This window comes from Peromyscus californicus, unplaced genomic scaffold, assembly GCF_007827085.1.
Source record: "Peromyscus californicus insignis strain IS unplaced genomic scaffold, ASM782708v3 Scaffold_21__1_contigs__length_65335640, whole genome shotgun sequence".
Taxonomy (NCBI): domain Eukaryota; kingdom Metazoa; phylum Chordata; class Mammalia; order Rodentia; family Cricetidae; genus Peromyscus; species Peromyscus californicus.
The window spans coordinates 18,374,944-18,401,242 of NW_026294514.1; the positions used below are offsets into that span (position 1 = coordinate 18,374,944).

Genomic DNA, 26,299 nt, shown 5'->3' on the forward strand with positions numbered 1-26,299 from the left:
AGCTAGAGTCACACAGTGAGACCCTATCTCAAACAAACAAACAAACAACAACAACAACAAAATGGTAGAAAAAAGAAAAAGAAAAACCTGCTCTTGCAGTCCAAGTGTGACGTGCAGGGAAAGTAAAGCCCCTGTAACAGACAGTTCTGCTCTTCTGGGGCACGGGGCTCTGTTAAAGGGAGGTTGCACTTAGAAAGACGGTTGGCCTCTAGGTGTCAACTGGTCCTTGACTATTTTAAATGTACTCAGGAGGTAAAGTGTGTGCAGCCTCTCCCTCTGTGCTGAGGGCCAGAGTTGACTTCTAGCCCCCATATGGCAGCCCAAGCCTGTAATCCCAGGGGAGGGAGAGACTAGAAGATCTGAGAAGCTCACAGGCCAGCCAGTCCAGACAAACCGGTGAGTACCAGACCATAGTGAGAGACCGTGTCTCAACAACAAAAGTGGATGACTCAGGAATGATCCCTGAGGTTGACCTCTGACCCTCACATGTACCATGGACACATGTGCACCTTCACAGACATTCACTTCTCCACATAAAACAAAAAGAAAGGAAGATTCACCCCACCCAACTTTTCAGCAGCGTGTCCTTTACAGGAGGCCAATCTATCATTGCAATGATCTCTTACTGGAAGGGAAGGGTCCCACATCAGATGACGGCCAGGGTCTTCACGTCTGAATCCCCTCGCCAAGCAACAACTCTCTGGTTGTCGCAGCAATCCACCGAACACGAAGTGTCTTACAGAAAGCGACTTCAGGGACAAGTGTCGGCTACTGACCAAAGGCATACAGAGGATTTCCCATTTCTTCTTCGTATGTGCATCCATTGCCTCAGTAATCTAGGTATCTCAGCCTCAGTGCCACTGACAGTTTGGGGGGCATTTTCTTCGGTGCAAGGGGCTGTCCTGTCCCTGTAGGATGCTTACTTAGTAGCACCCCTGGTCTCAGAGCACCCTCCCCCAACCACTGAGCTGTGACAAGTACCTGTGGGGGTCAAAATAATATCTGCTGAAAACCACTGACCTAATTCATCTTGAAACAAAGTCACAGAGGAGCGCCCAGTGGGTCACATGGCACCCCGCCCTCCTGCCTGCTGGCTTACACTCTTGCCAACCAACAAGGTCCAGCTGAGTGCTCTTACCCATGTCAACGTTAAAACAATTCATTTTCAACAGAGCACGTGATTAAAACCCCTGAACAAACAGCTATGAATCATCCTGTTGTTTCTGAAGTTATTTAGAACATCATTTAGGAAGTCAAGGAGTTTGGATGTAGGTCAGCGGTGGACAGCATGTCCAGTAAGACCCTAGGTTTGATTCTCAGCACTGGGAAAGAGAAAGGTCAAGGGCCAGATGTGGTACAAGCCCAGCACTCAGAGATGCTGAGGCAAGAAGGTGTAAGACTGAGACTCTATTTCCAAAAGTAAAATCAAATCAAGCTTGATACCAACACCCATGATAGAACACCGTGTATCGTGTATCACTCAGTAACTCAACTTTTTACCAACTCACAGTGGCTTTTCAACTGGACCCCAGAGCCATCCTGGTTGGCTGGCTTCATTTGCATTTATTTATTTATTTTTGTGTCAGATTCTCTAGGCAATTTCTCTGTGGCCTTCCTATACCTTCATGCTTTACCCAGACCATCTGGCAAATCAAAGGCGTTTTTCTTTTGTTTTTTTTTTTTGGCATGTACTTTATAAAATCGATTGCTTTTGTGAACTTCTGCTGTGAATGCAGCAGCAGAGCCCTCAGGAGGCTGCTACTGTGGAGGTGAGAACGCCAGAATAAGGGTCTGATTTCTCGGTTCAGCTTGGCGCTCATGTCACAGGACACTGGGCAGGTTACTCTGCCTTTGAGCCTTATTCTCTATAGAACTTGGGTTAGATGTGTCTTCCACCTGCAGACTTGGGGGGGTGGGTAGTAGAAGGTATTCTGGGTATCTGTACTCCCCTCTCCCCATGCTCTGCTCCACGGTCTGTAGGGGAGCGAGTGCACTGGCTACTTCCTCCCCAGAAAGTCACACCGAAAAGCCAGTGAGATGGACAGTAAGGGGTGTGTTACATTCCTTTTAGTTTCCCTTAGTTGTGTTAGTTAAGCTACACGCTAGGTTACAGGAGTTAGTGCAGTTTCAGGGCTACACTGTGGTGACCCATGCAGGGCAGGGTGGGATCAGCTTTGGACACAGCACAATTGATGGAGGAGGAAGGCACTGGAGAGCTGCTTCTGTGGAGGCTCTAGAGACCATTAATAATCATCTGTGTGCGCCCTTCTTTGAGAGAGGTGCAGGGGTGCTCACTATTTTGGGCAATATAAATTATATTTTGCTCCTTAGGAAGTATTCCTTGGGATAAAACTACCCATGTTATGAACAGTTTGGACCTAAAAACTAACTTAGTGGCCCACGGCAGGTAAGGGAGACATTCACAATCTAGAAATCTGATCGTCTATCACCACAGAAGGAATGGACACGTTTTCTTATGGCCACTGAATCCGAGAACCAGAACCTGCCACAAACTAGCCAAGCTACAGCCATGCACGGGGAAGCTTGCTTCTCAGACCTCCTGGCAAAGAAGCAGGATTCCTGGCCGCCGACAGTTTCCTGTTCTGGAATGCTGATGATGTGAGACCAATTAGAGACAGGCCCGATGGCCTCGTAGCCCCCCTCCGGACTCCAACTGCACACAGGGAGCTCACAGGAAACTGCTAAAGGACACTGGCCCCGTGGAGGTCACCACAGAGCTTCTGCGCATTCCTGTCGGGTCCCCCTGCCGTAGCTGTATTTCTGGCTCAGGCAATGGCCTCGGCTATTTCGTTTGGATTAGAATTCAGCCTTCAGACTGTTGGCTTACCCACAAGCAAAGGACGGGCCTCTAGAGCAGGGCAGAGCCTTGGTCGGTTTCCACTCTGCAGAGCCCACGAGCAACAGGGCGAGCAGCAGAAAGAAGAGTGTGGTTTCGGGGATGGCTGCTAAGTAAGGTGCCCTGTACCGTCTCAAGCTATCACTGGTCTTCCCAGTAAAGCAAGAGGATTACTTAAATCTTTTGGTTGAGTGAAGTAGCTACTGGAGCCTGCTTATTTTAATGTTTTGGCTTGTTATTTTCTTCTGCTACTGAGTGTACAAATGGAAAAAACAAGAACCCTATAATTTCCTTCAATAGGAAACTGGCCTGTGTCATGTATGAGTAGGCCTATATACTTGTATATGTACACACTTTATGTATCTATACACATGCATGCATGCTGCTCAGTTAAAATATACAGAATCTGTTATTAAAGGTCCTAAGGTAAAAATGAATGAAATGCAATGTAATAAATAAGAAGACTTAGTAGGGCCACTCTTTGGGGGAAGTAGAAAGATTAAAATAGTGAAAAATTGACAAACAATTTTAGCAAGAAACTGATTATGAGTGGGTTCTGACAAATGGGGCGGGACAAGCGTTAAAGCGGTAGCCTAGCCACTGTCTTCAGGGACATTACTCCAGGGGACCACAAATCTGACACTCCAAACGCCCTTCGATTGCGTCAGCAGGACCATAAGGAAGAGAACAAGAGAGGTGGACATCTTGGTTAGTGGAATAAAGGTCTTGCAGAGAGTATATAACGTGTATAAGTACAATGCAGACAGCATTCCATTTGACTACAACACATTGTGAGTCCTACCTACCCCAACCCTTCCTTCTGAAATTTAAAATAGGTTACATCTACTTAACCCTTTATCTACGGTGTGGTGTGGTGTGGTGGTGGTGGTGGTAGTGTGTGTGTGTGTGTGTGTGTGTGTGTGTGTATGTGTGCACGCACATAAATTAACTTTTTGAAATGCATAACTAATTGTGCTTTGAGTTAGGCATATTGGTTTTCCCATGTTTAGTACGTCTGTCTGTCTGTCTGTCTGTTAGGAGATATAATACAAAACATGAACTGGAGGCTTTTGCGGCCCCAAGCTTTGGACTTGATTCTAGTCTTGTGATTTGAATCCTGGCCCTCCTCCAGTTAGTAGTCATATAGTCCTTCAGATTATTCAACACACACCTCAACTCTTGGAAAGACAATTGGCATGTCCTGTAATGATGTTTTTATCTGTCTTTTAAGCCTGAGTTAATTAAGGAAGCGCCTTCCCTGACTGCAACCCACAAAGCATTGGGCTTTCTTTGGTCCTGGACTTTTCAGTCTGTCAGCTAAGCTTGGCTAATACCTATTACAAAAGCTTTACTTACAATCTGGATTCAAAATAGAATGCAAACAAGGGTTAATTAATTCATTTGTTAATTTTGCTACCCTACTGGGGACATTAACTCACCGCCATCCTTTGTGTAAATGCCTAATAAGCCTTCCTGCTAATCTGTGGCCCGGGAGGGAGGGAGGGAGGGAGGGAGAGGAGTCAGCCACACTCAGGGTGGGTTTTAAAAGCACAACAAATTCGATGCAAGAGCATCTCGGGGGAAATGGGAAACTAATATTTCTGACACTAAATCTGCATCTTAAGGTTTACCTGGCAGTCACTATAAATCTCAAGGGAAAAACAAAAAAACAAAAAAAAATGCTCATCTTTTCTTGGGATTACTTCAGGAAAATATATTTGCTGCTAGAGAAAGTAAAGGCCTTGCCAGAGGATTTAAACATTTCTACCCCTGCTGCCAGAACTGGAACATAGTATAGCTGTAGCAACCGGGGACTAGAAACGGGAGCAGCGGTTCTCTGTACAGATTCCTGAGTGGCTCAAAATGCCTGGAGGTGAAGGAGGCCCGGAAAAGCCTGGGAAGACACAGCTGGGCAGCAGAACCGTGTTAGGGTAACGCAGATGACAACCAGCGATCTTGGCTTCCCTCTGCACGTCTGCTGACTCACTGGTTACCTTTTCCATTTCAAATAAGAGTTTAACTACCAAGTATTGATGAAAGATGCCTTTAAAAGGAAATCATTCACCCAGGACTCTGACTGGGCCTCACTTAGCACAGCTGAGTTCATCACTGAGGAGAGCCAAATAAGAGAAAGTTTCCAGTGTGAGTATGTCAGAAAACGCACAGAAAGTCCAGAAAAGAAGCCTCGTTTATGAGCAGCCTAAGTTGTTTGGGAAAGCAATGTTCTTACTGATGTGAGTTTAGAAGGAACAAGGCACTTGCAGCTTTACATTATTTCCTTACTCATCTCCCGACACCGAGCCCATTCTTTTAATAAGACGGCAGGCATTACACAATTTTCTCATGGCTTTTCCTAGACTAGTGATGCCAGGCAAAGGAATGCCTGGGGAACTCTTCACTTCAGGCTTAGCTTCCTCTTGATGGTCTCAGACAGTGGCCTGAGCAAGACCTGGGAGAGGGAAACTGAGATAATAAACTGGCCTGGGAGCCGACTTCAGGACTCCGCAGGTGTGAAGGGTCCCTTAACTTGCATAGGCCTTTCTCCTAACAGTCTACCTTAAATTTGCTTGGAACGTGGAGGAGAATGTCACCACCTTTGTTGGACATTCACATCAGCTGTGACCCTGAAGCTCTGAGTTGGCACTTCCTTAAGACACGATCTAAAAACCACTCTGGCTGTTACCTCAGGATGCCTCCCTGACTCTGGGGTCTTCTCTGCCAGGCAGATCTGCTCATCTCTTTGCACTCTACATTTTGATGATTCTTTTCTGTCCAATCACTGATGGTTGATATAAGCTGCTTTCCAGCTGAGTTTTTTCAATTGAAATTTCCTTTTTCTCCCTCACCAATGATCCCCTTTCTAGAAAAGAAGGGAAACGTGAACTCTCTTCTTAAAGAACGGCATGACTGCCTCCATCGTCTTCCCACACCCATTCAAGCTCAGTGGCCTCCTATGTGTCCAAGGCTGGATCTAAACCAGCTTCAGGTTCATTATTTAAGTTTGCCTATTATGTTCTTTGTTTTATTGTAAGATGATTCAGACATTTTGGGCTTTCATATGAAAATTTTAAAAATATATTGCTGTCATTTCTTGTTTTCTCATCAAAAGGCTGTATGATTCTTTTCTTTGGTTGTGGGAACAAAAATTACCAGCAACCACACCAAAAGTGAGACTAGTTCCGGGTGGCAGTCTCTCATTCCATGAGACGGGTTTGTGATTCTTCTAAATTCCAGGACTAGTGCTCTGGCAAGGGGTAAGGCAGAAATGGCCACCGAGACTCAGTGGCCTAAGGCTCCATGAGTGTGACGCTGGGACGGGACTTCTGACCTCTGTTGGGGGTAGGCGTTCCTGGCAGGTGACTGCTGAGTTCTCTCTGGCTCTGTTGAGCTCTATGCTCTGTATGCTTTGGTCCAAATAGCAACATTCATACAGCATGAGTATGTATAGTATCTGCTGAGTCTTTCTGTGTATTTGAAATACTCTGAGAGCATCAGGAACGGAACAGATAATTCCCAGTGGTGGTTATAGAATCCAGGTGTTTCCTGCTTGTGGAGTGGTTCAATGTTCAGAGTCCCTAAGGTACTTAGTAGAGATATGGTAATATAGTATGTTAGAGATGACACTAAAATAATTTTTTAAAATGACACTGCCATGTGCACCCTTAAAATTCACTGTATGGAAAATAATCACAATGTATAAACACACATGACAAAACTAAGATACTTTTGCACCTTTTGTAATTTAAAAGTACAAAATAGTTAATTTCAGAATATAATGCTCAGTCTACAGAGTCAACATTTTTTGTACAGCAGGTTAAACACCCCTCTATTCCCATGTGTATTCAGGTTACTTATTTACAGTTCTGGGGGAAGAAAACGTATATACTAAGAAGTGACCTAAAAGATGTTTTGAAATTAAGTTATCTGAGTAGTTTAGTCAAGCTCAGACATTTAATATCTTCTGTCTCTGATATTAGAGGCCTCATTGCTCCAGTAAAACACACCTGTCCCTAACATTTGACAGGATGTTAGCCAATACTCAAACAAACAAAAAATTCACATTTTGGTAATGTCTACTTAAATAAAAATTTCCTAAAAATAGTTTAAAAACTAATTTTAAAGGTTTGTCATTTAAAACTTTAAAATAGAATGTGACTAAGTTAATAAAGTAAACCACTGATTCATTCATGAATTACTCATTGAGTAGTTACTATGTACTGCTCTAGATGGAGCAGTGAGCAGAACAGAAAAGGTCCTTTTTTTCTTTTTTTAATGGATCTTACAAAATGGTAGACAGGATCACAGTTTGAGTTTGTATCTTAAGTTGCTTGGGTAAAGAGTATCAAAATCAGTCAACTTGCTTGAAACATTATTGCTTAAAAAATGCTGAACTCCAGGGCTAGACAAAAAATGCCCAGACCTTTTGTTGATATATATTGGTGCCACCTGCCTGGTAGGTCCAGAGGGTGGGGGCACATCAGGGGTCATGTAGCAACTTAGTGGCAGAATTAATGATATCTACACTTGTTCATCCCATTTCCCATTGATCTTTCCATGAACTAGCCTGTCTCTACTAATTCAATGGATCCCAATATTTTATTTTATTGAAAATAGTTTTTTTCATACAATATATTCTGATTCAATAATTTTTTAAAGCAACTAAAATTTATCCTTTACAAGTACTCATCAACAAATATTTATAGATTGAACTTGATTATTTTTAGAGTCAGAGATGATGTGCCAAATGAAAGTTATAAGATTGCATTTTCACATGACTCCATTCTATATATTCATATTTAAGTATGTAAATAATATATGTGTTGAAAAATAATAAGTTATGGGGAATTTCTTCACGTTTTGTGTACTTTTCAAATCTCCAAGAGTGAGCATCAGTTCATTTTATAGTTAGAAATAAAAATATGATTTTAAACAATGATGGACACTTTCCTCTCTAAACAATAGACAGTTAATTAGGTTGTCTGGCATGTGTACAGACAAGGCAATGTTACCTAGATACCTAACTAGAAACTTATTAAGGAAGTGTCTTGACAGCAATCTATTGAAATGACCAAACGTAATGGTGGCCTCACCAGCGAGGCTGCATTTATCAAGAGGCTAATGACATTCAGGGTGGGGTCAGCCCCACGCATTTCATGCAAGTCCTGTCTGTGTTAGCCAACATTCTGAAATGTTTTGACACGTGAATATGGAGCCACCCAGCTAAGCTGCAATGCTATGTACTAAGTTATTCTTTGAATACATTTTTTTTTTAAGCAAAAGAAAATTAAAGACTCCCCCACCCTGTCACCAAACCACCCAGCACTGTGCTGAAAAGGTTTTTTTCCCTTCTTCAAATCAAGGAAAACCCTCAGTGATCAATACATGGAAGGGTGGGCAGTCATGAGACCCGAGAAGAGCACAATGGCATCTTGGTACCTCGTTACCCTGTCCCTGCCATTCACACGCTTTCTGGACTCAATTTTTACCCCTCCCCAGATAGCCACCAGCTCTCTGCAGACAAGGACGACACTAAATGATGGCGGGAGTTCGTTAGAGAGCCACCAGCCAAGTGTCCAGCGCTGCAATCCCAGAGTCAGAAAGCAGCCAACAGACAGAAGCAGGTGGTTTCCCAGAACAGCACCTAGGAGGAGGAGGAGCCCAGGTTCCCTTTGGCTCTTTCTAAGATCCTTCACCTTATTACAGCACTCTCTGAGTGGGCTGCTTCCCAAGAAAAGCCACAGAAAGGAAATAGCATTCAAAAAGACTATAGACATTGGGGCTAAGCTCTTCCCTCCCTAGGCCCGGCCCGACCAAGGCTGCGGCTCTCTGTTGTTGAACGGGATGTAACAATACTGCCAAGCAGAGCCCACAAACCTGGTAATTAGGTGCGCCGACAGTGTTTGCTTTGGAACCATTTACCAACAAAGGAATGTGTCAGGCTGATTAGTGAGAAAAGGGTATGTAATGTGTGTGTATTTAAGTCCACATGAGGCCATAATCCAGGAATTCAGTCTGTTTGAGCAAGGGCTCGCAGAAATGAAGGCTAAATAAATAGGAAGCTATGCTGGAACACTCGCTTCTGGATAGCACTTCTTTCTCAAGCTTTAGTCCACCTGCACCTCTCACACTTGGAAAAAAAAATGCAGACCAAACATGAGATTCTCATTCTAACAATGAGAGAAAAATGGAGGACTTTGTAAGACTTCTGACAACGTTATCTGACATTTACTCTCCCTGAATGCTCTCCATATGCCCTGCTAGTGGGCAAGTAAAATGCAAACGGAACAACAGAAAAGAAACACAGCTTCCCCCCCCCCCCCCCCCCCCCCCCCCCCCCCCCCGACACAAGGTCTCACTATGTATCCTCGGCTAGCCTGGAACTCGGTTTGTAGACCAGGCTGGCCTCAAATTCACATGGATCCCTTTGTCTCTGCTGGGATTAAAGGCATGTGCTACCACTCCTGACCTAAAAACAGAGATCTTAATGTCATTACTCACATTGGCTAAGAAAAATTATGTTCCTAGCCTCTTTGATGGGGAGGAAGGAATTCAGGGCTTTAGACAGTCACACAGCTTCAGTTCTTTTGAAAATAAAACCTTGGCTTGATTGTAGTTAGGTATTTGGAGTTCCGTGTGTATTTGGGGTTTGAAGAAGGACAGACAGTACCAGTGTAAAAGAACTGTATCTACACCCCGAACTGTATCTACCCCAACAAGTTCAGGTCCTCAGAGGCAGCCAGGGTGGTAGGGATGTCAACAAAATGCAAAATGACGAAAGCATTTTCAATAGGTCAAGTATACTAGGGAAACTCATGTTCTTTTACACACACTGGATGATTCTGGAGTTCGGCCAGATAGGTAAAAGCAACAGGCTTCATTTTCTAAGATCCTTGGGAGGGATTTTTTTCAAGAACAATTTTCCCTTCCCATTTCCCTTTCTTCTGTGAACTAACCTGAGAAAACAGTTCTCAACATAGCAATGAGGAGTTTGTAGCCTCACTTGTTCCGGGCATTCCCATGAGGCCAATGCTCGTTCTCAAGACGATGTGGGGAAAGCTCTTCTACAGTGTCAAGATGGGATGTGGCGGGAGAGTGGGTTGGCACAACTGGTGGGAACTCAGTGCTAATAAGTTCAAGGGCCTGTGAGTCATCCTCACTTCTTGGAGGAAGAGAAATCAGCTACATGTACACAAAGAGAAACTGCAAGCAATGTTCAGTCTGTACTGCTTCGTTTTCCTATTGTTCTTACTGTTTGTTCTTGGTTTTATGAGACAGGGCCTCACCAGGAAACTCCGACTGGCCTGAAACTCACTATAAAGACCAGGCTGGCTTCGAACTTAGAGATCATTTGCCTCTGCTTTTCTAGTGCTGGGATTAGAGGTGTGCACCACCAGAGCCAGCTCAGCTTGTACTTTTTAAGCCTCATATTCAAAACTTAAAATAACAAACCCTTTTAGAAGACCTCTGCCAGAGCTGCAGGTACCCTGGGAACACACAGGAAGAACATCATCTGATGCCTTCCCAAGGGCAAGCTGGACAGACCAATCTTTCCGCCAAAGCAACCCCTTACATGGCAGGTCAGTGGCTCCAATCTTGTATACAATGCTGGGTCTAGGTCACACTTTTGTAATGCCGCCGTACATTTGGAAGCCTTGAAACTCCCTTAACTAGCTAGTTCATTTAAAAAGCGTTGTCAGCATTCATGAGCTAACAAAACAATAAATGTTTATGGAATGCATACACTATGAGGACAACAAACTCAGTGCTGTGTTGTGTAAAATCCTCTCACCCACATCTGGATGTAGCGCAGAACGGTATAGAGGTAAAAAGTCTTGGAGCGCAATGGTTTCTATATTTGAATGCCAGTGGGGACAACTCACTGTCATCTTGAAAAAATAAAAATTAGCCGAGCCAAATGGACCAGGACGGAAAGGATGGCACTGGCTTGGGGTGGCTGGCTGAGTTCACAGGTCTCTTCCAAGACGCATGCAGAGTGTTTTCAAATTAAGTGTTTAGAAAATAGTGAGACTGTCCTGTCAGCAGCAACAGGATGGGGTCCTTAATATCAAGAGATGATTAGTGACGTGTGGAGATGACTGACAGAAAGCTGCACAGGAGGGAATTTAAAGATTGAAAAGAAAAATGTAAGTCCTGGGTCACTCTGTGAACTTAACGTGACGTCTCTGCTTGCAAACTCAACCGTTTCTCCTTACGTCTTCTTGCCGTATCACCCTAATCTTTGAAGCTGTAATTCTTAGACATTAGAGCTCCTCTTATTTTCTCAGGAGTGTGTTGTTTCTATTTCTCTAGGATTTTGCCATTGTTTTAATGGAATGTTTGTTCCTCCTAAAGCCATGCTTCCCTTGTATCCTTTCTGAGGGTAAATGCTGGATTAAGCTTAGTTACAGAACGGTCTTCCTATTGTATTCAAATCTTGCAGTCTGGACATGAAGGGATTCTTAGTTAAGGAGCTGTAGATGTTTCATTTGTGCCTGAGAAGCTTGGGGTAGTTAAGACAAGGCCCCTCAGCTTCCCCAGACAACCTCACTGCCCAGTGATGTAGGGTATTAACCCCTCTCTTATCCCCATCACAATAGCCATTCTTCCACTTCACAGCAGAAATGTGTATCTGCCCCATCCCAGTCTGACCATGGCTTACTGCCCCAGGTGTCTAAACTCCCAGAGGAGCAAATAAAGGGACAATCGAGAAGCACCTCTTCAGAGAGGCAGATCTAGATAGTTTTCCAATGACTTTCAGGGTATATCCTGCAGACGTCTTTGAAGACTGCAGCTGCAGAGGAGGCAGCGGCCTATGATGAAAAGGATGGATGCTGAGTGAGATATAGTTAAGTGTTTCGCCTTATCTGCTGGGGCAAGTAAACTGTTTTCCCTGAACATGGTTTCCTTATCATTAAAGCAGAGGTGGGCCAGGAGATGGCTTAGTGCATCAAGACACTTGCCACCAAGCCTGACGACTTGAGTTTCATCCTCAGAACTCACGTGATGGAAAGAGAGAACATCCACAAGCTGTCCTCTGACCTTCGCATGGAGTGTCCCACACATACATGCACGTACGCAAAACAAATCAATGAAGTGTCATTAAAAAGTGGACAGGAAGAAGAAAGAAGTGCCCTGTGTAATCTGCTAGAACTGCTGCTAGCCAATGCCAGTCCCCAAAATTCTAGCGTGGTTTCTGCATGTGCCAGTGGAGGAGCTCTGCACACTGAAACTAGGGGCATGTTTTCAAATCCCAGTCAGGAAGCATCCTCTTAGACAGTGAATTATGGAAAACAAAGTCCAAGCTGACCAGTGTTTGTTAGATGGTCATAATCGAAAATGCAATGTGAACACAGTAGATTCCACTCACCAAGATGAGTGTGTTAGAGTCAGCACAAAGTTCCCGAGAAACCACGGAAAGGGTCTTCCTCCCTACCATGCACATCCTCATGCAGATGAGGTCCAGGGCCACTTAGCTCCGACCATGCTTTAGTAGAACTGTCCCATGGCTCTTCTGTCCCTCAACCTGTATACTACTGTGAGCAGGTGACCCAATACATACCAGTGCTACACTCAAGAAACTGTTTCTTGGCCGGGCGGTGGTGGTGCACACGCCTTTAATCCCAGCACTCGGGAGGCAGAGGCAGGAGGATCTCTGTGAGTTCGAGGCCAGTCTGGTCTACAGAGCAAGATCCAGGACAGATACCAAAACAACACAGAGAAACCCTGTCTCTAAAAAATAAAAATAAAAAGCAAAGAAATTATTTCTTGAAAGAGAGAGTAGTTTTAATATGCGAGTTGGTGTGTGCTTGTGGTGCGTGTGTGTGTGTGTGTGTGTGTGTGCGCGCGCGCGCGTGCGCGCGCGCGCTCTGGCGCAAGTGAGTCAAAGAACAACCTCAGGTGTCCGCCCTCACACTTCATGTAGTTTGAGACAGGGTCTTTTATTGGCTGTTTTCTGTGGTGGGATTCTGGGGGTTCAGCTATCTCCACATTCCATCTCGTTGTAGGGAAACTGAGGCTCCAGACACGTTGTACCACATTCAGCTTTTATGTGGGTTTTGGCTTTAAACTCGGGTCCTCTTACTTGCACATTAGGCACTGCCATCTGGCCAGACAGGGTTTCTCTGTGTAGCCCTGGCTGACCTGAAACTTGCTCTGTAGACCAGGCTGGCCTCGAACTCACAGATCCACATGTCTCTGCCTCCTGAGTGCTGGGATTAAAGTCATGCACCACTACCACCCGGCCTGTATTTTTTTTTAATTAGGCTGTAATACTACTGATACAATTGGGCTCTACAAGGATATTAAGTACTAAGGATGACAAATTCACTAAGTACCTCATTTCTAAGATTTTTACATATAGATGTTAAAACATGTTTTGGTATGTAAAATTTCAAATATATTCGGAAGTACAGAGCACAGTACAATAAATCCCTGTGTATCTATCACTGAGCTTTAAATGACTGATGACACTCTTTCATTCCTATCCATCCCTTGAGTCCATGTATAGATTGAGGTCAATCTCATACATCACATTCTTTCGTTCATAAACGCTTCAGTGACACAATGACCTCATTATTCTAATTATTTTATTTAGCACATTTATTTCTGGCATGGATTTCTGACTCAAACTTTTCCCCACTGAATTTTGACTGTTTCTTTTGTCTTTTCCTGTAGACTTGTATAAACTGCTCTCAGGATCCAACTGGAAACGAGCACCAAGAGGAAGTGCCACGGGTTCCTGAGAAGTATTATCAACCTAGATTCCAGGAAGGATGGTCAAGGTTCACTCTGAATCATACACTTTGCAAGTTGGAACAGCTGCCTGTGACTCGCAGAGAAAGGATTCTAAATAGCTACAGATTCTGTCCCACTGGATAAAGGCCTCTCACATGGGGTAACAGGGGCATTTTGGTGAGAACTCAGAGCCTTGACAGTCATACTATCTTTGAATATATTCTTTCTTATGATATCCTTGAAGATATAGATTTTAGGACTGAAACCAAATCTTCCAGAAGATTCTGTGTGCAGTCCTTGTCAAAGGACAAGTCTAGGGACTAGTGGCATTGAAGAATGCGTAATGTGGTATGCTCAGATCTTGGCCTCTATGTTCATTCTCAATGTAAGGAGAGGGTTCCTTGGACATGTGGCCATGTCTTAGGTGAGGGTGAGAGATGTAAAGCATGAGCCTGAATCATCTGGTACAGCCAGAAAGGAAGAAAACGCTGAACAGCAAACAAACAAGCAAAACTCACAATGACTGAGATATTGCAAATCGACTCTGGAGCCAACGTAGAGCTAGGATGCAAAGCTAGAAAAGCTTGAACAACAGACCAACATTGTACAACCGAAGGTACAAAGGAGCTATGCATCAATCCACACTGACAAGAACAGCAAACAAGTTGGGGGGAAAGGAAATGGGAAAAAAGACAGAGCTCCCAAGAAGGATTTCAAATAATTTTGGGCATGCTCTGCTCCCAGGAAAGTGAAACCTCCTGAGAATCCCATGTGGTTCCTTTCAAAGAGGATGGTATGAGAGGAAGAAGAGTAACTTCTCAGAAGAGGAGCCTGGCACTGACCCTGCAGCGGTAAGCCATGACGGTGATGTGCTTGTCACGTGATGAAAATGGTACTTTACTTCCACAGTCTCCTCTGAATGCATAAAGCCTAGTCTAACTCGGTTGCTGCTATTTTTAGAGACTGGGTCTTGCTCTATGTTGCCCAGGCTGGTTGGAATTTGTTATGTAGCTCGGGGCTGCCTTGAACTTGTGGCGATCTCCTGCCTTGGCTTCTGAGTTTCTGAGATTACAGGTATGCCCAATCATGCCTGCCCTAACTCTACTCTTAAAACAACAACAACAACACCCCAAACAGACATACCCAATAGTATCCTTCAAAACTGTCAAGATCATCAAAATAAGTAAAATCTCTGACACTGTCATAGCTTAGTCTAGGAAGATATGAAAATTAAATGTAATGTACTATCCTAGAATAGAAAACGGATTCAGCAAAAACTAAGGAACTATGGAAAAAACAAGCCACAGAGCTCAGCTAATGGTGACTCACTGTTTACTAGTTCCACAGATGCAGCATGCTCGTGTTAGGTTGAGGAAGCTGGAGATGGACGGTGGGGTGTGCAGTGTGTGGAAACTGCACTATCCTTGCAAGTTTTCTGTTCTAAGAAAGTTGGTTTAAAACTATTGCATCTTGGGGTTGGGGATTTAGCTCACAGGTAGAGCGCTTGCCTAGCAAGCACAAGGCCCTGGGTTCAATCCTCAGCTCCAAAACAAACAAACAAACAAACAAACAAAACTATTCCATCTTGATCTTGGAGTCAACCACTCACATGGACAAAGCCTCTAACACTCTAGATACCTTCGGAAGTGCTAGAGTCACAGATCATCAGAGCTCCTTAGTCGGAATCACTGACACCGGCATCTATCTTCCCATTACACGACCTCACTGTGGCAGTGCGGCACTGTTACAGTTAACAGACCAGTACGGACATGTTATTTTATCCAAGGTCTACAGTTTAAATTCAGTTCATTCTGTACTGTCTGGTTCTATGGGTTCTGACAAATGTGTATGATAATGTCATGTTCACACAACTACAGCATCAAACAGAATAATTCCACAATCTGTTTTACTAGTTACCCTTCCCAGCCCAGAATCTTGACAACTAGTGATCTTTTTACTGTCTCTCCAATTCTCCATTTTCTAGAATGTCAAACAATGTCATTGTTTACCACTCACCTACTTATGGGCTCATGGTTGCTTATAGTTTTGGATAATTAGGAATAAAGTTTCTATAAACATCCATGTGCATGTTTTCATATGAACATACCTATTCAGCTCATGTTATTGAGAAGCTTTTTTTAATTGCCAAATGCTCTTGGATTTTTCTCACATCTTTCTGTTACTGATTTCAATTGTGTGTGAGGAGTATATATGCACACGTGTATGTGGGTCCATGTATCTACATGGATGCATGCAGAGGCCAGTGGAGGACAATGGATATCTTCCTCTGTCTTTCTCCACTTTTATTTTTTGAACCTGAGGCTTACCATTTCAGCTAGGCTTGCTAGCCAGTGAGTTCTCAGGACTTGTCTATCTTGGCTTTCCTCCAACCCCAGGCACTGGGGTTAAAGGTACACAGGGCCAGGCCCAGCTTTTATGTGAGTACTGGGGACTCAAAGTCAGGTGGCTTGCACAGAAGCACTCTTACCCACTAAGTCATTTCCCTTACCCCGTTCCTGATTTCTAGTTCAAGACGTGATCTGCGAACATGCTTTGAATGATTTCTAGTAGGTAGAATTTGTTCAGGTATTTTTTTTTTTTTTTTTTTTTTGGTTTTTCGAGACAGGGTTTCTCTGCGTAGCTTTGCGCCTCTCCTGGAACTCACTCTATAGACCAGGCTGGCCTCAAACTCACAGTGATCTGCCTGGCTCTGCCTCCCGAGTGCTGGGATTAAAGGTGTGCGCCACCACGGCCCGGTGTTCAGGTGTGTTCTATGCCTCACAATGCTGTCTCCTGCGAATGCTCCACATGTGCTTGACCAGAACATGCATTCTTGTGTTGTCTGTGCAGTATTCTGTAGATGTCAGTTAGCTCCTGGGCCGAACAGTGCTGTTTGGTTTAAGTACATGCTTGCTCCGAGTCTCTGCCTGCTGGAGCTGTCCTCGACAGAGGACTGACATCTCTGCCACAGCAGACCCATTTATTTCTCCTTGAAGTTCTATCAGTACACGTTAAGGGTGTGTGTGTGTGTGTGTGTGTGTGTGTGTGTGTGTGTGTGTGTGTGTGTGTGTATGTGCGCGCACGTGCATGCATAAAGTCAATTCCTTTTTTTAAAGGATTGCCTCCTTTGTTCTTGTGTGAAGTACTATTATTATTTTTTAAATATTCAAGAAGAGTCACAGGTAAAGTCATGTGGCCTTTGTTTGGGAGGTTTTAAAATTAGTCATTTTCTGGCTTGTTAAAAGTCTCTTTGAATTTCTATGAATTTGAATCTATATTCTTCTCTGTGCTTGTTTGGGGCTCTTTGTTCTTTAGTTTCTTGAAGTGTATGTTTAGACTACTAATTGAGATCCTTTTCCCTTTTTTCAACTACAGATGTTTATAGCTCTAAGTTCCACTAAGCCAGGTGTACCTATTCTTCTTCTGACACTGAGATATGACACTGTCATCTGCAAAGTTCAGGTTCAAGAACCAGTCAAATGAAAAAAGAAATCTCGCCGGGCAGGGGTGGCGCACGCCTTTAATCCCAGCATACAGGAGGAGGCAGAGCCAGGTGGATCCCTGTGAGTTCGAGGCCAGCCTGGTCTATAGAGCGAGATCCAGGACAGGCACCAAAACTACACGGAGAAACCCTGTCTTGAACGCCCCCCACCCCCGCCCCCCCAAAAAAAAACAAAGAAAAAGAAAAGAGAAATCTCACAATGTTTCAAGTAAGTTCACAGTTTGGCACTGGGCTGCATTCATAGCTGTCCTTGGCTTCATGCAGCCTCATGTGGACCACAGGCCATGAGCCACAGGCTGGGCAAACCTGTTGGTCTAACATTCAACTTTTTTTTTTTTTTTGGTTTTTCGAGACAGGGTTTCTCTGTGTAGCTTTGGAGCCTGTCCTGGATCTTACTCTGTAGACCAGGCTGGCCTCGAACTCACAGAGATCTGCCTGGCTCTGCCTCCCAAGTGCTGGGATTAAAGGCGTGTGCCACCACTGCCACCACAACCAGGCGGCCTAACATTTCTTTATTCAAAAACATTCTTTATTAAAAAAAGAATATTTTTACATATTCATTCCATATGCACATATTTCATTTTCATTCACTTAAAAATACTTCAAAAATTTCCCTTGTGATTGCTCCTTTACCCCAGGAGTAATTTAGAAGGGCACTGCTTAGTTTCCAAACATTTCATGGGTCTCCAGCCCTTTTCCTAGTGTGGAGTTTTAATTCTATGTGCAAGAGAACACACACGGTGTAATTTCAGTCTCCTTAAGCTTACTGAGATCTGTTTTGTGACCCAACATATGGCTTATTCATTTAGAAGCATCTTAATTTTTATTACTCATTTTTATCACAGTATCACTCGTGTGCCATAAAGCTTGGCCCCCAAGGCCTCTAATTCATGAGTTTTAGCAATCACAAAATTGTGTGACCATCTCTGCAATCTACGCCTACGACATTTGCATCATCAAAACCCCTGTGTTCATTAGAAGCCTTTATCCCTCTCTCAAGCCCCAGGCAAACACAGGCTGACTTTGGATATCCTTATCTGGGGCATTCTATAAAAAGGGAATCATATAAAATGTGGCTTTTTGCATCCAGTTTCTGTTAAGTCTATATTGTGGCATGCAACAATTCTACATCACTTTTCCAGGCTAAAGAATAGTTCACTGGGGACATACATCAAACTTTGTTTCTTCGTCAGCTGATAAGCATTTAGGTTGTTTCCTTTTTTATGATACTATACATGCTTTGCTATGACCACTTGTGTATAAGTTCTTATGTTATGAGTGTGTATCTAAAAAAGCAAAGGATCCACACTCAGGACACTTTTTTTTGCATTTGTGTGTCCTTCTACGTATGGGCTAACCCGAGTTCCTGAAAGCTTGTAAATCGTCTTTGGGTTTAACAAGTGGCCAAGGGCTGAGTCAATGCTCACCATGTCAGCACTGCTCTACATGCTCATCCTGGCTGCACGCCTCCTATCTGCTCTGAACCACAATGTAAATGAGCTTTGCAGGGTGGAAATGAGCCATGACATTTATGGCCAAAGAAGCCAGTGCACACACAGTGAGTATTTCTATCATGTTTCTGGGATGAAAGGAAAAGTGCTATGTATTGTTTTTGCGAGTCTAGAGAAGCCATAGTCAAAACTGATCTAAGTCTGTGGGAAAGCTGTCCATCTGCCAGAGACGTGCTAAGGCCCAAATATGACTTTGGTTAGAAAACTAAGCCCCATGAACTTCCACTTCTCTGTCTTTGGGCCCTAAAACTTTCATCTCTGCCTTGTCTGGAAAACGTGCTCCTCACCAGGGCCTTGAGTTGCAGTTTCGAGCAGTCAATCTAGGCTTGGCCTTCCTTTGAGGAGGCCCTTTCCCATTTCTGTTTGTTGTTGCTGGTTTTTTTTTTTTTTTTTTTTTGTGGCTTTTTTTGAGACAGAGTCTCCATTATTTCCCATTTCTAATCATTTGGCTCTGGAAAGCTGGGTAGGAGTCTTCTTCCCTACTCTATTCCAAGACTGAATCTGAACACACAGTTCGTTACCTAATAAGCTAGAGTGAGGCAGCACTCCTTTGCAGCTCTGTGGGCTCCTTCTGCATAAAGATGGAGGACAAGGGTTGGAAACAAATGGGAAGCCAGGAGGGAAAACTGTCTTCCAGTAACTAGAGGAACCTGACGACAGGTGGGTGTAAGGAAGACAGCTCAGCCCAAAGCTGCCGGACGAAAGCGCAGGTGACCCTGGGATACATTTCCATAGGCCGAGATAGTCTGTACCTGCTTGTTGAAATGTCCTCAAAGGGGTAGAGGATCTCGCCATTGTTACAGATTTCGCAGATGAACCCTTTCTGGCTACAAAGACTGCAGCTGTAGACGTGTGAGGTGGCGAATTTAATGACCTTGCCCAAGAACGGAGCCAGCTTGCCCTCTATCACCTGCAGAAAGAGAGACAGGACAGGGAAGCACAGCATTGAGAACACGAGTCTTGCAGACGCGGGAAGGGAAGGGGTACCTTTCCCTTACAACAGGAAAACCTCTAATTATAATTTCCCAGCAGCTCAAGGGGGAAATGGCCCAGGACTTTGCTCCAAGGGAACCGGTTTATCCACTGGAGCTTGGAAACAAGGATGCCCAGGCTCCTTCTGGGTTCCTGTTTTTGCAGTGTGGTGTGGGGCATGGGGAGACCGACCTGGGGAGACCAAGTTCAGAGTAGGAGGCTGGCAGTTTACTAGGACACGCAGGGGAAGCACGGGCTCGGAGGCCTAGGTCAGCAGCACAGCTTTCCTCTGATGAATTAATGTGACTTCATCTCCACTCTCTCCCCCACGAACACGCCGCAAATACAGAAGAGTGGCTTTCTCTTGCTGCTGGTAAACGTAATCATTTAAAGAGGTGTAACCACCGGGCGGTGGTGGCTCACGCCTTTAATCCCAGCACTCGGGAGGCAGAGGCAGGTGGATCTCTGTGAGTTCGAGGCCAGCCTGGACTGCCAAGTGAGTTCCAGGAAAGGAGCAAAGCTACACAGAGAAACCCTGTCTTGAAAAACAAAAAGAGGTATAACCTGTTTTGAGGGCCGTTTTCAGCTTGTAATCTTCAATTTCTAAGGTTTTTTTTTTTTAATGAGCACATTTAAAAAATGGAGGTCTTCACATTAAGAGCAGCAGTAACAATACAAAACAGCAACTTTTGTCTACTTTTGAAAAGAACCAATGACCTTGCAAAACTAGCCTGAATTCTAGCATGATAAGGACCCTCGTTGCATGCTCCCGACAAGGCATGGGCTGTCCACAGGGCAGCGGGGCCCACCATGTGCCATGGCTGTGCCTGTCACCTCTCCCTGATGTCACTTTACTTGCTGGCCTACAAAACCCATGAGTCTGGAACCCATGGCAGTCACATCACCTTGTACTTAACTACTATTCACAGGCTTCAAAGACTTCAACACCTCACACACCAGTAAGACAAAAGTCTGCCCTTTATTTCTGCACCATTAATGACTCTTTATATGCTGATTTTGATATCAGGAAAAAAGATGAAGTCCACTTAGAGACTGCTAGAAATAACTAGGAATAGCTACCTGGATACCTTTTTTTTTTTTTTTTTCCTAATAAGTACCTAGTTCAAATGACAATTTTACCTCCAATTAACACCTAAGTGAGACACAGTAATCACACCCAGATAAATGGGTAAGCATAATGACTGGGAATTCAAAATAGAAGACTTCAAGGAAGGCAATTTTTTATAGGAAAATGAGGCTGGAAATGGAGGAGGATTTTAAGCATTGGGAACAATACCACAATGGTCAACGCAGGGGAGGGAACAAGGCAGAGATGCTGAGTTGCCACTCTGTATACTGTGGCTTTGCCTTTACTGCTTTTTAGAGATGGACCTTTTCCTGATAGAGAGGGTAGAGATTACGATGGTTGTTTTCTGAGCTGGACCAGCATGCGCTCTCCCACTCTTCACCTCTCTTCCCCCAGAACCTATAGAAAGCTGTACGTATACTAGACAAACCTCTCCCAGCTCTGTTCTCCCGGGGACTGTTAACTTCAATAACCACCAACACATGAAATGCGCATTCTAGGAAATGCCCAACCACCAAACACTTTCCCGTGTCACAGCACTGATTCTACACTGTGGTGACAATCCTGCTGAGTTTAGGTTCCTTTTCTCCTCCTTGAGCAATCACGATTAATGACTCATTGAGACAGAGGTCCAAGGATGTAATGTCTGAAATCCTGGTGAGGAGGTGAGGAGTGACCCCAGGAAGACACAGGTTCTCCTCCAGGGTCTGAAAGAGATCATGATCTAAGTTTCTTCTCCATCTAGAACTCATCGGGACAAGAGGATGACGATTTTGAAGGCTCCTGAAATATTTCACTGATTTGATAAGGTCAGTGATGTATATTTACTCCTACCTGGGGAAACTAGTGGCCTTTTGAAAAAAACCCACTACATACCTCCATTTTACTAACATTTCATTTATTAACTAATAAGAATCAGTTTATCCTCTCAAGAAGCCACTCCATTTTACTTTTAGACTATTTCAAGATTAAATTTTTGAATTTTATTTTAGCTGTTGCTAGAATAATAGGATATTTGTGTTCAGTGACAAAGAATCGTGCTACTGAATTTTCACTGATGATAATCATATCTATACGATTCTTGGGGGTATTCTAGAAGCACAAATTTCAAGTAATAATAGTGTTAGTAGAAGTTCTTGCTATTTCATTGATATCTAAGTTGGAAATTACGTGTTGACCGTGAGTGATTCATTTCCATCAAACACAGATATCCTGTCATTCATTCATTGTGTTTTATTGATTCCCTCTCTCACTTTTTGGAAATAACAGCTTTATTGAGATATAATTCATATACCACACCACTCAGCTATTTAAATTTAAACCTTGGTTTATTTATAGAGTTGTATACTTCACTACAACCAGCCCTCCCTCCAGCTCCCAAATGTAGCAGTTAAGTCTCCACTGCCATCGTCCTCTATTTCCCCAAGTTCTAGGACTCAATAATCTACTTTCTGCCCCTCTAAAGCTATTTCATAGGAACAGAACCATATACAATGTGTGTGTGTGTGTGTGTGTGTGTGTGTGTGTGTGTGTGTGTGTGTGTTCTCTCACTCAGCACAGCGTTTTCAAGGTTCATGCTGAGTTCCTTTAACCTAGTTTCACCAGCTCCAGACTCTTACCTACCTCTCTAGATTAACAAGGTAACCTCTGAGTTTAATCCCAGGAGCCGGTCTTTCCTCTTTAATCTGCTGAACACATGCATTAGTCAGTTTTCAAAAAGACTTTCACCACGTATCAGCTTTTCTCTCAAGTCTTCAGTGAATTCTCACTTCATCACTAACAAAAGCTCTTCCCCGACTTAACAGAGCCTTTCTAAACTACGATGCCCCTGATGTTGGGTACGAGGGGACCGGGGAAACTAGACTTTGTGTCTCACTTGCTTTGCAAGGTCTCCAAAGCAGGAGCCCACACACCGACTCCCATGCTCAATCTTGGGCACCTTCAGTTGTGAGCAGTACTGCCGACGCAGGGTGGGCTCGCTCTTGCTCCTGTCCTTCCAGGTCATTTCCTCTACGAGGGTGATGCCACTCTTCTTACCACTCACTGAGATTGCACCAAGGCTTTGCGGCTCTAATCTGGTCTGACTTGAACCATTCCCCGCGCCCCCCATCCCATCCCCCCCCCCCCCCCCCCCCCCCCCCCCCCCGCCTTTTTTCTGTTGTTTTTCGAGACAGGGTTTCTCTGTGTAACAGTTCTGGCTGTCATGGAACTCACTCTGTAGACCAGGCTGGCCTCGAACTCAGAGATCTGCCTGTTTCTGCCTCCCGAGTGCTGGGATTAAAGGCATGGGCCACCACAGACGGCTCCAAAACCCATTTTTAGCTACAGCTGTCACAGATCTCTTTACTTTCACACCATGTGATGCAACATGAAACTCAGGCTGCTTACTCCTTTACTGTTGCTTCCCGACTGTCTTGCTTATTGTGTGTTGAACATTTATTCACTGAGCATACGAATGTTGGAGCATCTGACCACTCTTACCTACAACCTGGCACCTCACATGGGACGGCTTAGGAGAGCAGATCGCTCGGCAGCACAAAGTGAGCCCATTACCCTCTGAAACATGCCCTCCCTGACTGAGTAACGATGCTGCCCTGTCCTCTGCCTTGGCTGCCTGCAGTTGGGTGTGGCGTTGTTTGGATGTCACCAACGTTTTCAGTCACTGAGCTGTGTGGGTGAGGTAGGAGCCCCGAGACAGCATTGGGGAAGGGGCAGTTCACTTCCTCAGGAGTCTGCTTTACTGTTTTGTACTTGATTACTGTTCTTTTTAATTGTCTTCTCAGGTTTGGGGCCATGTTCCAAACAGCTGAAGCCGCTTAAAGATTTTTTTTTTCCCCAGAAGAGTGAGGCAATATTTTCAAGTTAATTTTAGAATTTATAAACATTCCACTTATATTATTGAAAGGAAAGACTTCATGCTTATACATTTCCAGGAACAAGGATCTATTGTCCTCAAATGCAAAGACAGCAGGGGACGAGGAACGGCTATCGTGGCCTCTGGTCTAGAGGTTGCATCACTATGAAAAGTGGGCTCCATGTGTGCTATTCTGTATGGTTCCTTTCAAAATGTAAGACATCCCTTTATGGGGATAACTGCTCAAAAACACACAAGTGCCCTGCCTTCCACAGCCTTCCCTCTCCCACCTAAGAGCCTTACACCTTTGAATCCCACATGAAGCCATCTTGGTGTGGCTTGAGGTTAAGAGCCTATTACAAAAGTACTAGGAGGATGGTGGCCTTAGGTGAGGCCTTCATTTCCAGATGAGAATGAAGCGCAGAACAAAGCTACCCGGACCCCACTCCACACCCGAAGAAAGACAATGGGCAAGGCACGGTTAACCGGGAGAAGGTGCACTGACCAAAAATACACAGACCCGAGGAAAGTCAGATGGGAACTGAATTCTGCTACGTCCCCCTCAACTGGTATGCCGCCATGAGTGACAACAGTCCTCTACACGGTTCAGCATTAAGAAAGTCTTACAGATCTTCTACCCAGGCTACAGTTGTTCCAGAAGACTGTGGTGGAACTGGGAGCAAGCCACAGCTGGCTGGTACAAAGGGAAGTACGAATGTATTCTGTTTTTGTTGTTGAGACAGCGTCTTCCCACGTAGACTAGGTTGGTCTCAAACTCACAAGCCTCCCGCTTTGGTGTCTGCACTTCACCGTCTCCAGGCAACTTTATTTACTAACTTACAAATAAAATATCACATTTCAGCCCAGGTAAAATATCACCACATTTCCCCCCTTTATTCTAATAAAAAGAAAAAAAAGTTATAACTAATATAAGAAAGTACTAAGTTACAGGTGTGAGTTCACAAGTATTTTCTTAACGAAATTGGTCAGTGAGAGTTAAAAAGAGAAAACAGCCATCACACAGGTTTGCTTTGTGACCGCGTAGTGCCAAGTGGTTGGCTTCATTAAAGAGTCTCCACAGAGCTGACCTCACAGGCTTTCCTCACCCACCACACTTCATTGTCTCTGGGTTCGGAAGAGGTGGCCTACTGCGAGGCTGATCTGGGCACAAATGGTAGCTGTCTCCCTTCCAGCTGGGAGACTCCGGCAAGTTACTAAGCCTCCCCGAGCTCTGGCTTCCTCAACTAAAAGCAGCTAGTATTTACATATAGAGCTGAAAAGAGGATCAAGTTTAATATGCTGGTGAAGTGGGGAGCATGGGGTCTGATGGCAGTTGGTCAGTAAGTGACAGCTGACTGCTGCCTTCTCTTCATCTAAATAAAAATCATCAATAATTCAGACTCACTTTTCTTCCAAATACTTTAGAGCTGTAGCAGCGGTAAGAAAGAAAGGTATGACGTTGACATGTCAGTTTTCAAAAGGCCCATTGTTCTTCTGTCTGGATGCTATCAGGAGGAAGGAAAGTAAAACAGACACATCCAGTGCCTCTGATACTAATCAAGTCCACAAGAGAACAGAGCTTGGGTGAACATCGCACTCTGGCTGAGGTGAAAGGCTTGGGGAGACAAAGGCAACTGCAATCGCCTGTGAAAATCACATCTTAGCACCATCTGGGAATCGTCTCTTACTCTTTCAGATTGCAAGTTAGTTAGCCACAGATTAATCTAACTGCAACAAGCCTTCCACAGTTGGAAAGACACTCGGAAAGACACTTCATCTCCAGCATCAGGTGCTTTGTGAGCAGATGGCCAACTGGCTCTGTGGGAAGGAAAGTGGGCCTGTAGGACGAGGCTTAGCTACCTTTCCATTTATTTTCTGCAAACTGCATGTCTACGTGAGTAAGAGCATGACAAAGCCATTAGCAGAAAGCATGTGTAGCTCTTCCCCCATCTCCTCACCCTCTGTACTCAACCTCGTCCACCTTCTCCACACACCCGACTCTTCCTTGAGGAAAGGCAGATGCCCAAACTGCAGTGAGAGCTTATTTCTGTTTTCCATTGGACTTAATTTCTTGTCCCGAGCAAGGAAGGGACCAGTCTGTCTCATTTACTTGGGGAGGGCACACAGACAACTATTGCAGAGCTGCTGTACTGACTGGGTGCTCAAAGAATATATAACTCCAACTGTGACTTCAAATTGTACCATTTCATTGCACTGTTGGACAAGAACAAAATGTAATTATCAAGCTGACTACTAGATTTTCCTTTTAAAAATTCATTTAAATCATTTCAAGTATTCTTGGAATTTGAGAGACTGTCAAATGTCACTTTACATGATTTAGTCATCTGAGAAATATACCAAATATGCTTATTCTCTTGGTGCAAAAACAGCCCATAAAAGCTGTCTTGTTGAACTTCCAGCTTGGGGATACACACATTTCCCCTCTTCTATTCTGGTCAAGATGGTCAGCATCGGAATTTGAGGCCTATGGCTTTCTGCAGACTAAGACAACAGCCTTTATTTGATTTACTTTCTTGCAGACCAATCAAAAATTACAATTAAGTTAAAAAATAACCCAGTGCTGCCTTCTCCAGACCACAGCTTCAGAACCAGCTGCTTATTACTCATGTGTGGCACCAGGAAATAGCAGTGTCATGTTCAAGGTTTGCAGCCAGTGGCGATCTGTGGGATTGGAAGAGGGGCACACACCACCTCTGTGTTGTTTACCTTCACCTTCGGGGCACCGTCACAAAGTCCACGATCTGCACGGATGGGGATGGTG

General features: G+C 44.2%; 1 protein-coding gene across 2 annotated transcripts in view; it reads right to left on the minus strand.

Annotated features, from left to right (window-relative positions):
- Plekhm3 (pleckstrin homology domain containing M3) overlaps positions 1 to 26,299 on the minus strand; it is a 165,030-nt gene that overhangs the window by 9,068 nt on the left and 129,663 nt on the right. The window contains exon 7 of one of the 2 annotated variants that reach the window (XM_052749688.1): positions 19,357 to 19,514. The exons of the other annotated variant lie outside the window; for it this stretch is intronic. Within the exon in view, the coding sequence (XP_052605648.1) occupies positions 19,357 to 19,514 (158 nt within the window). The remainder of the gene's footprint in view (positions 1 to 19,356; positions 19,515 to 26,299) is intronic. 2 annotated transcript variants of the gene reach the window in all.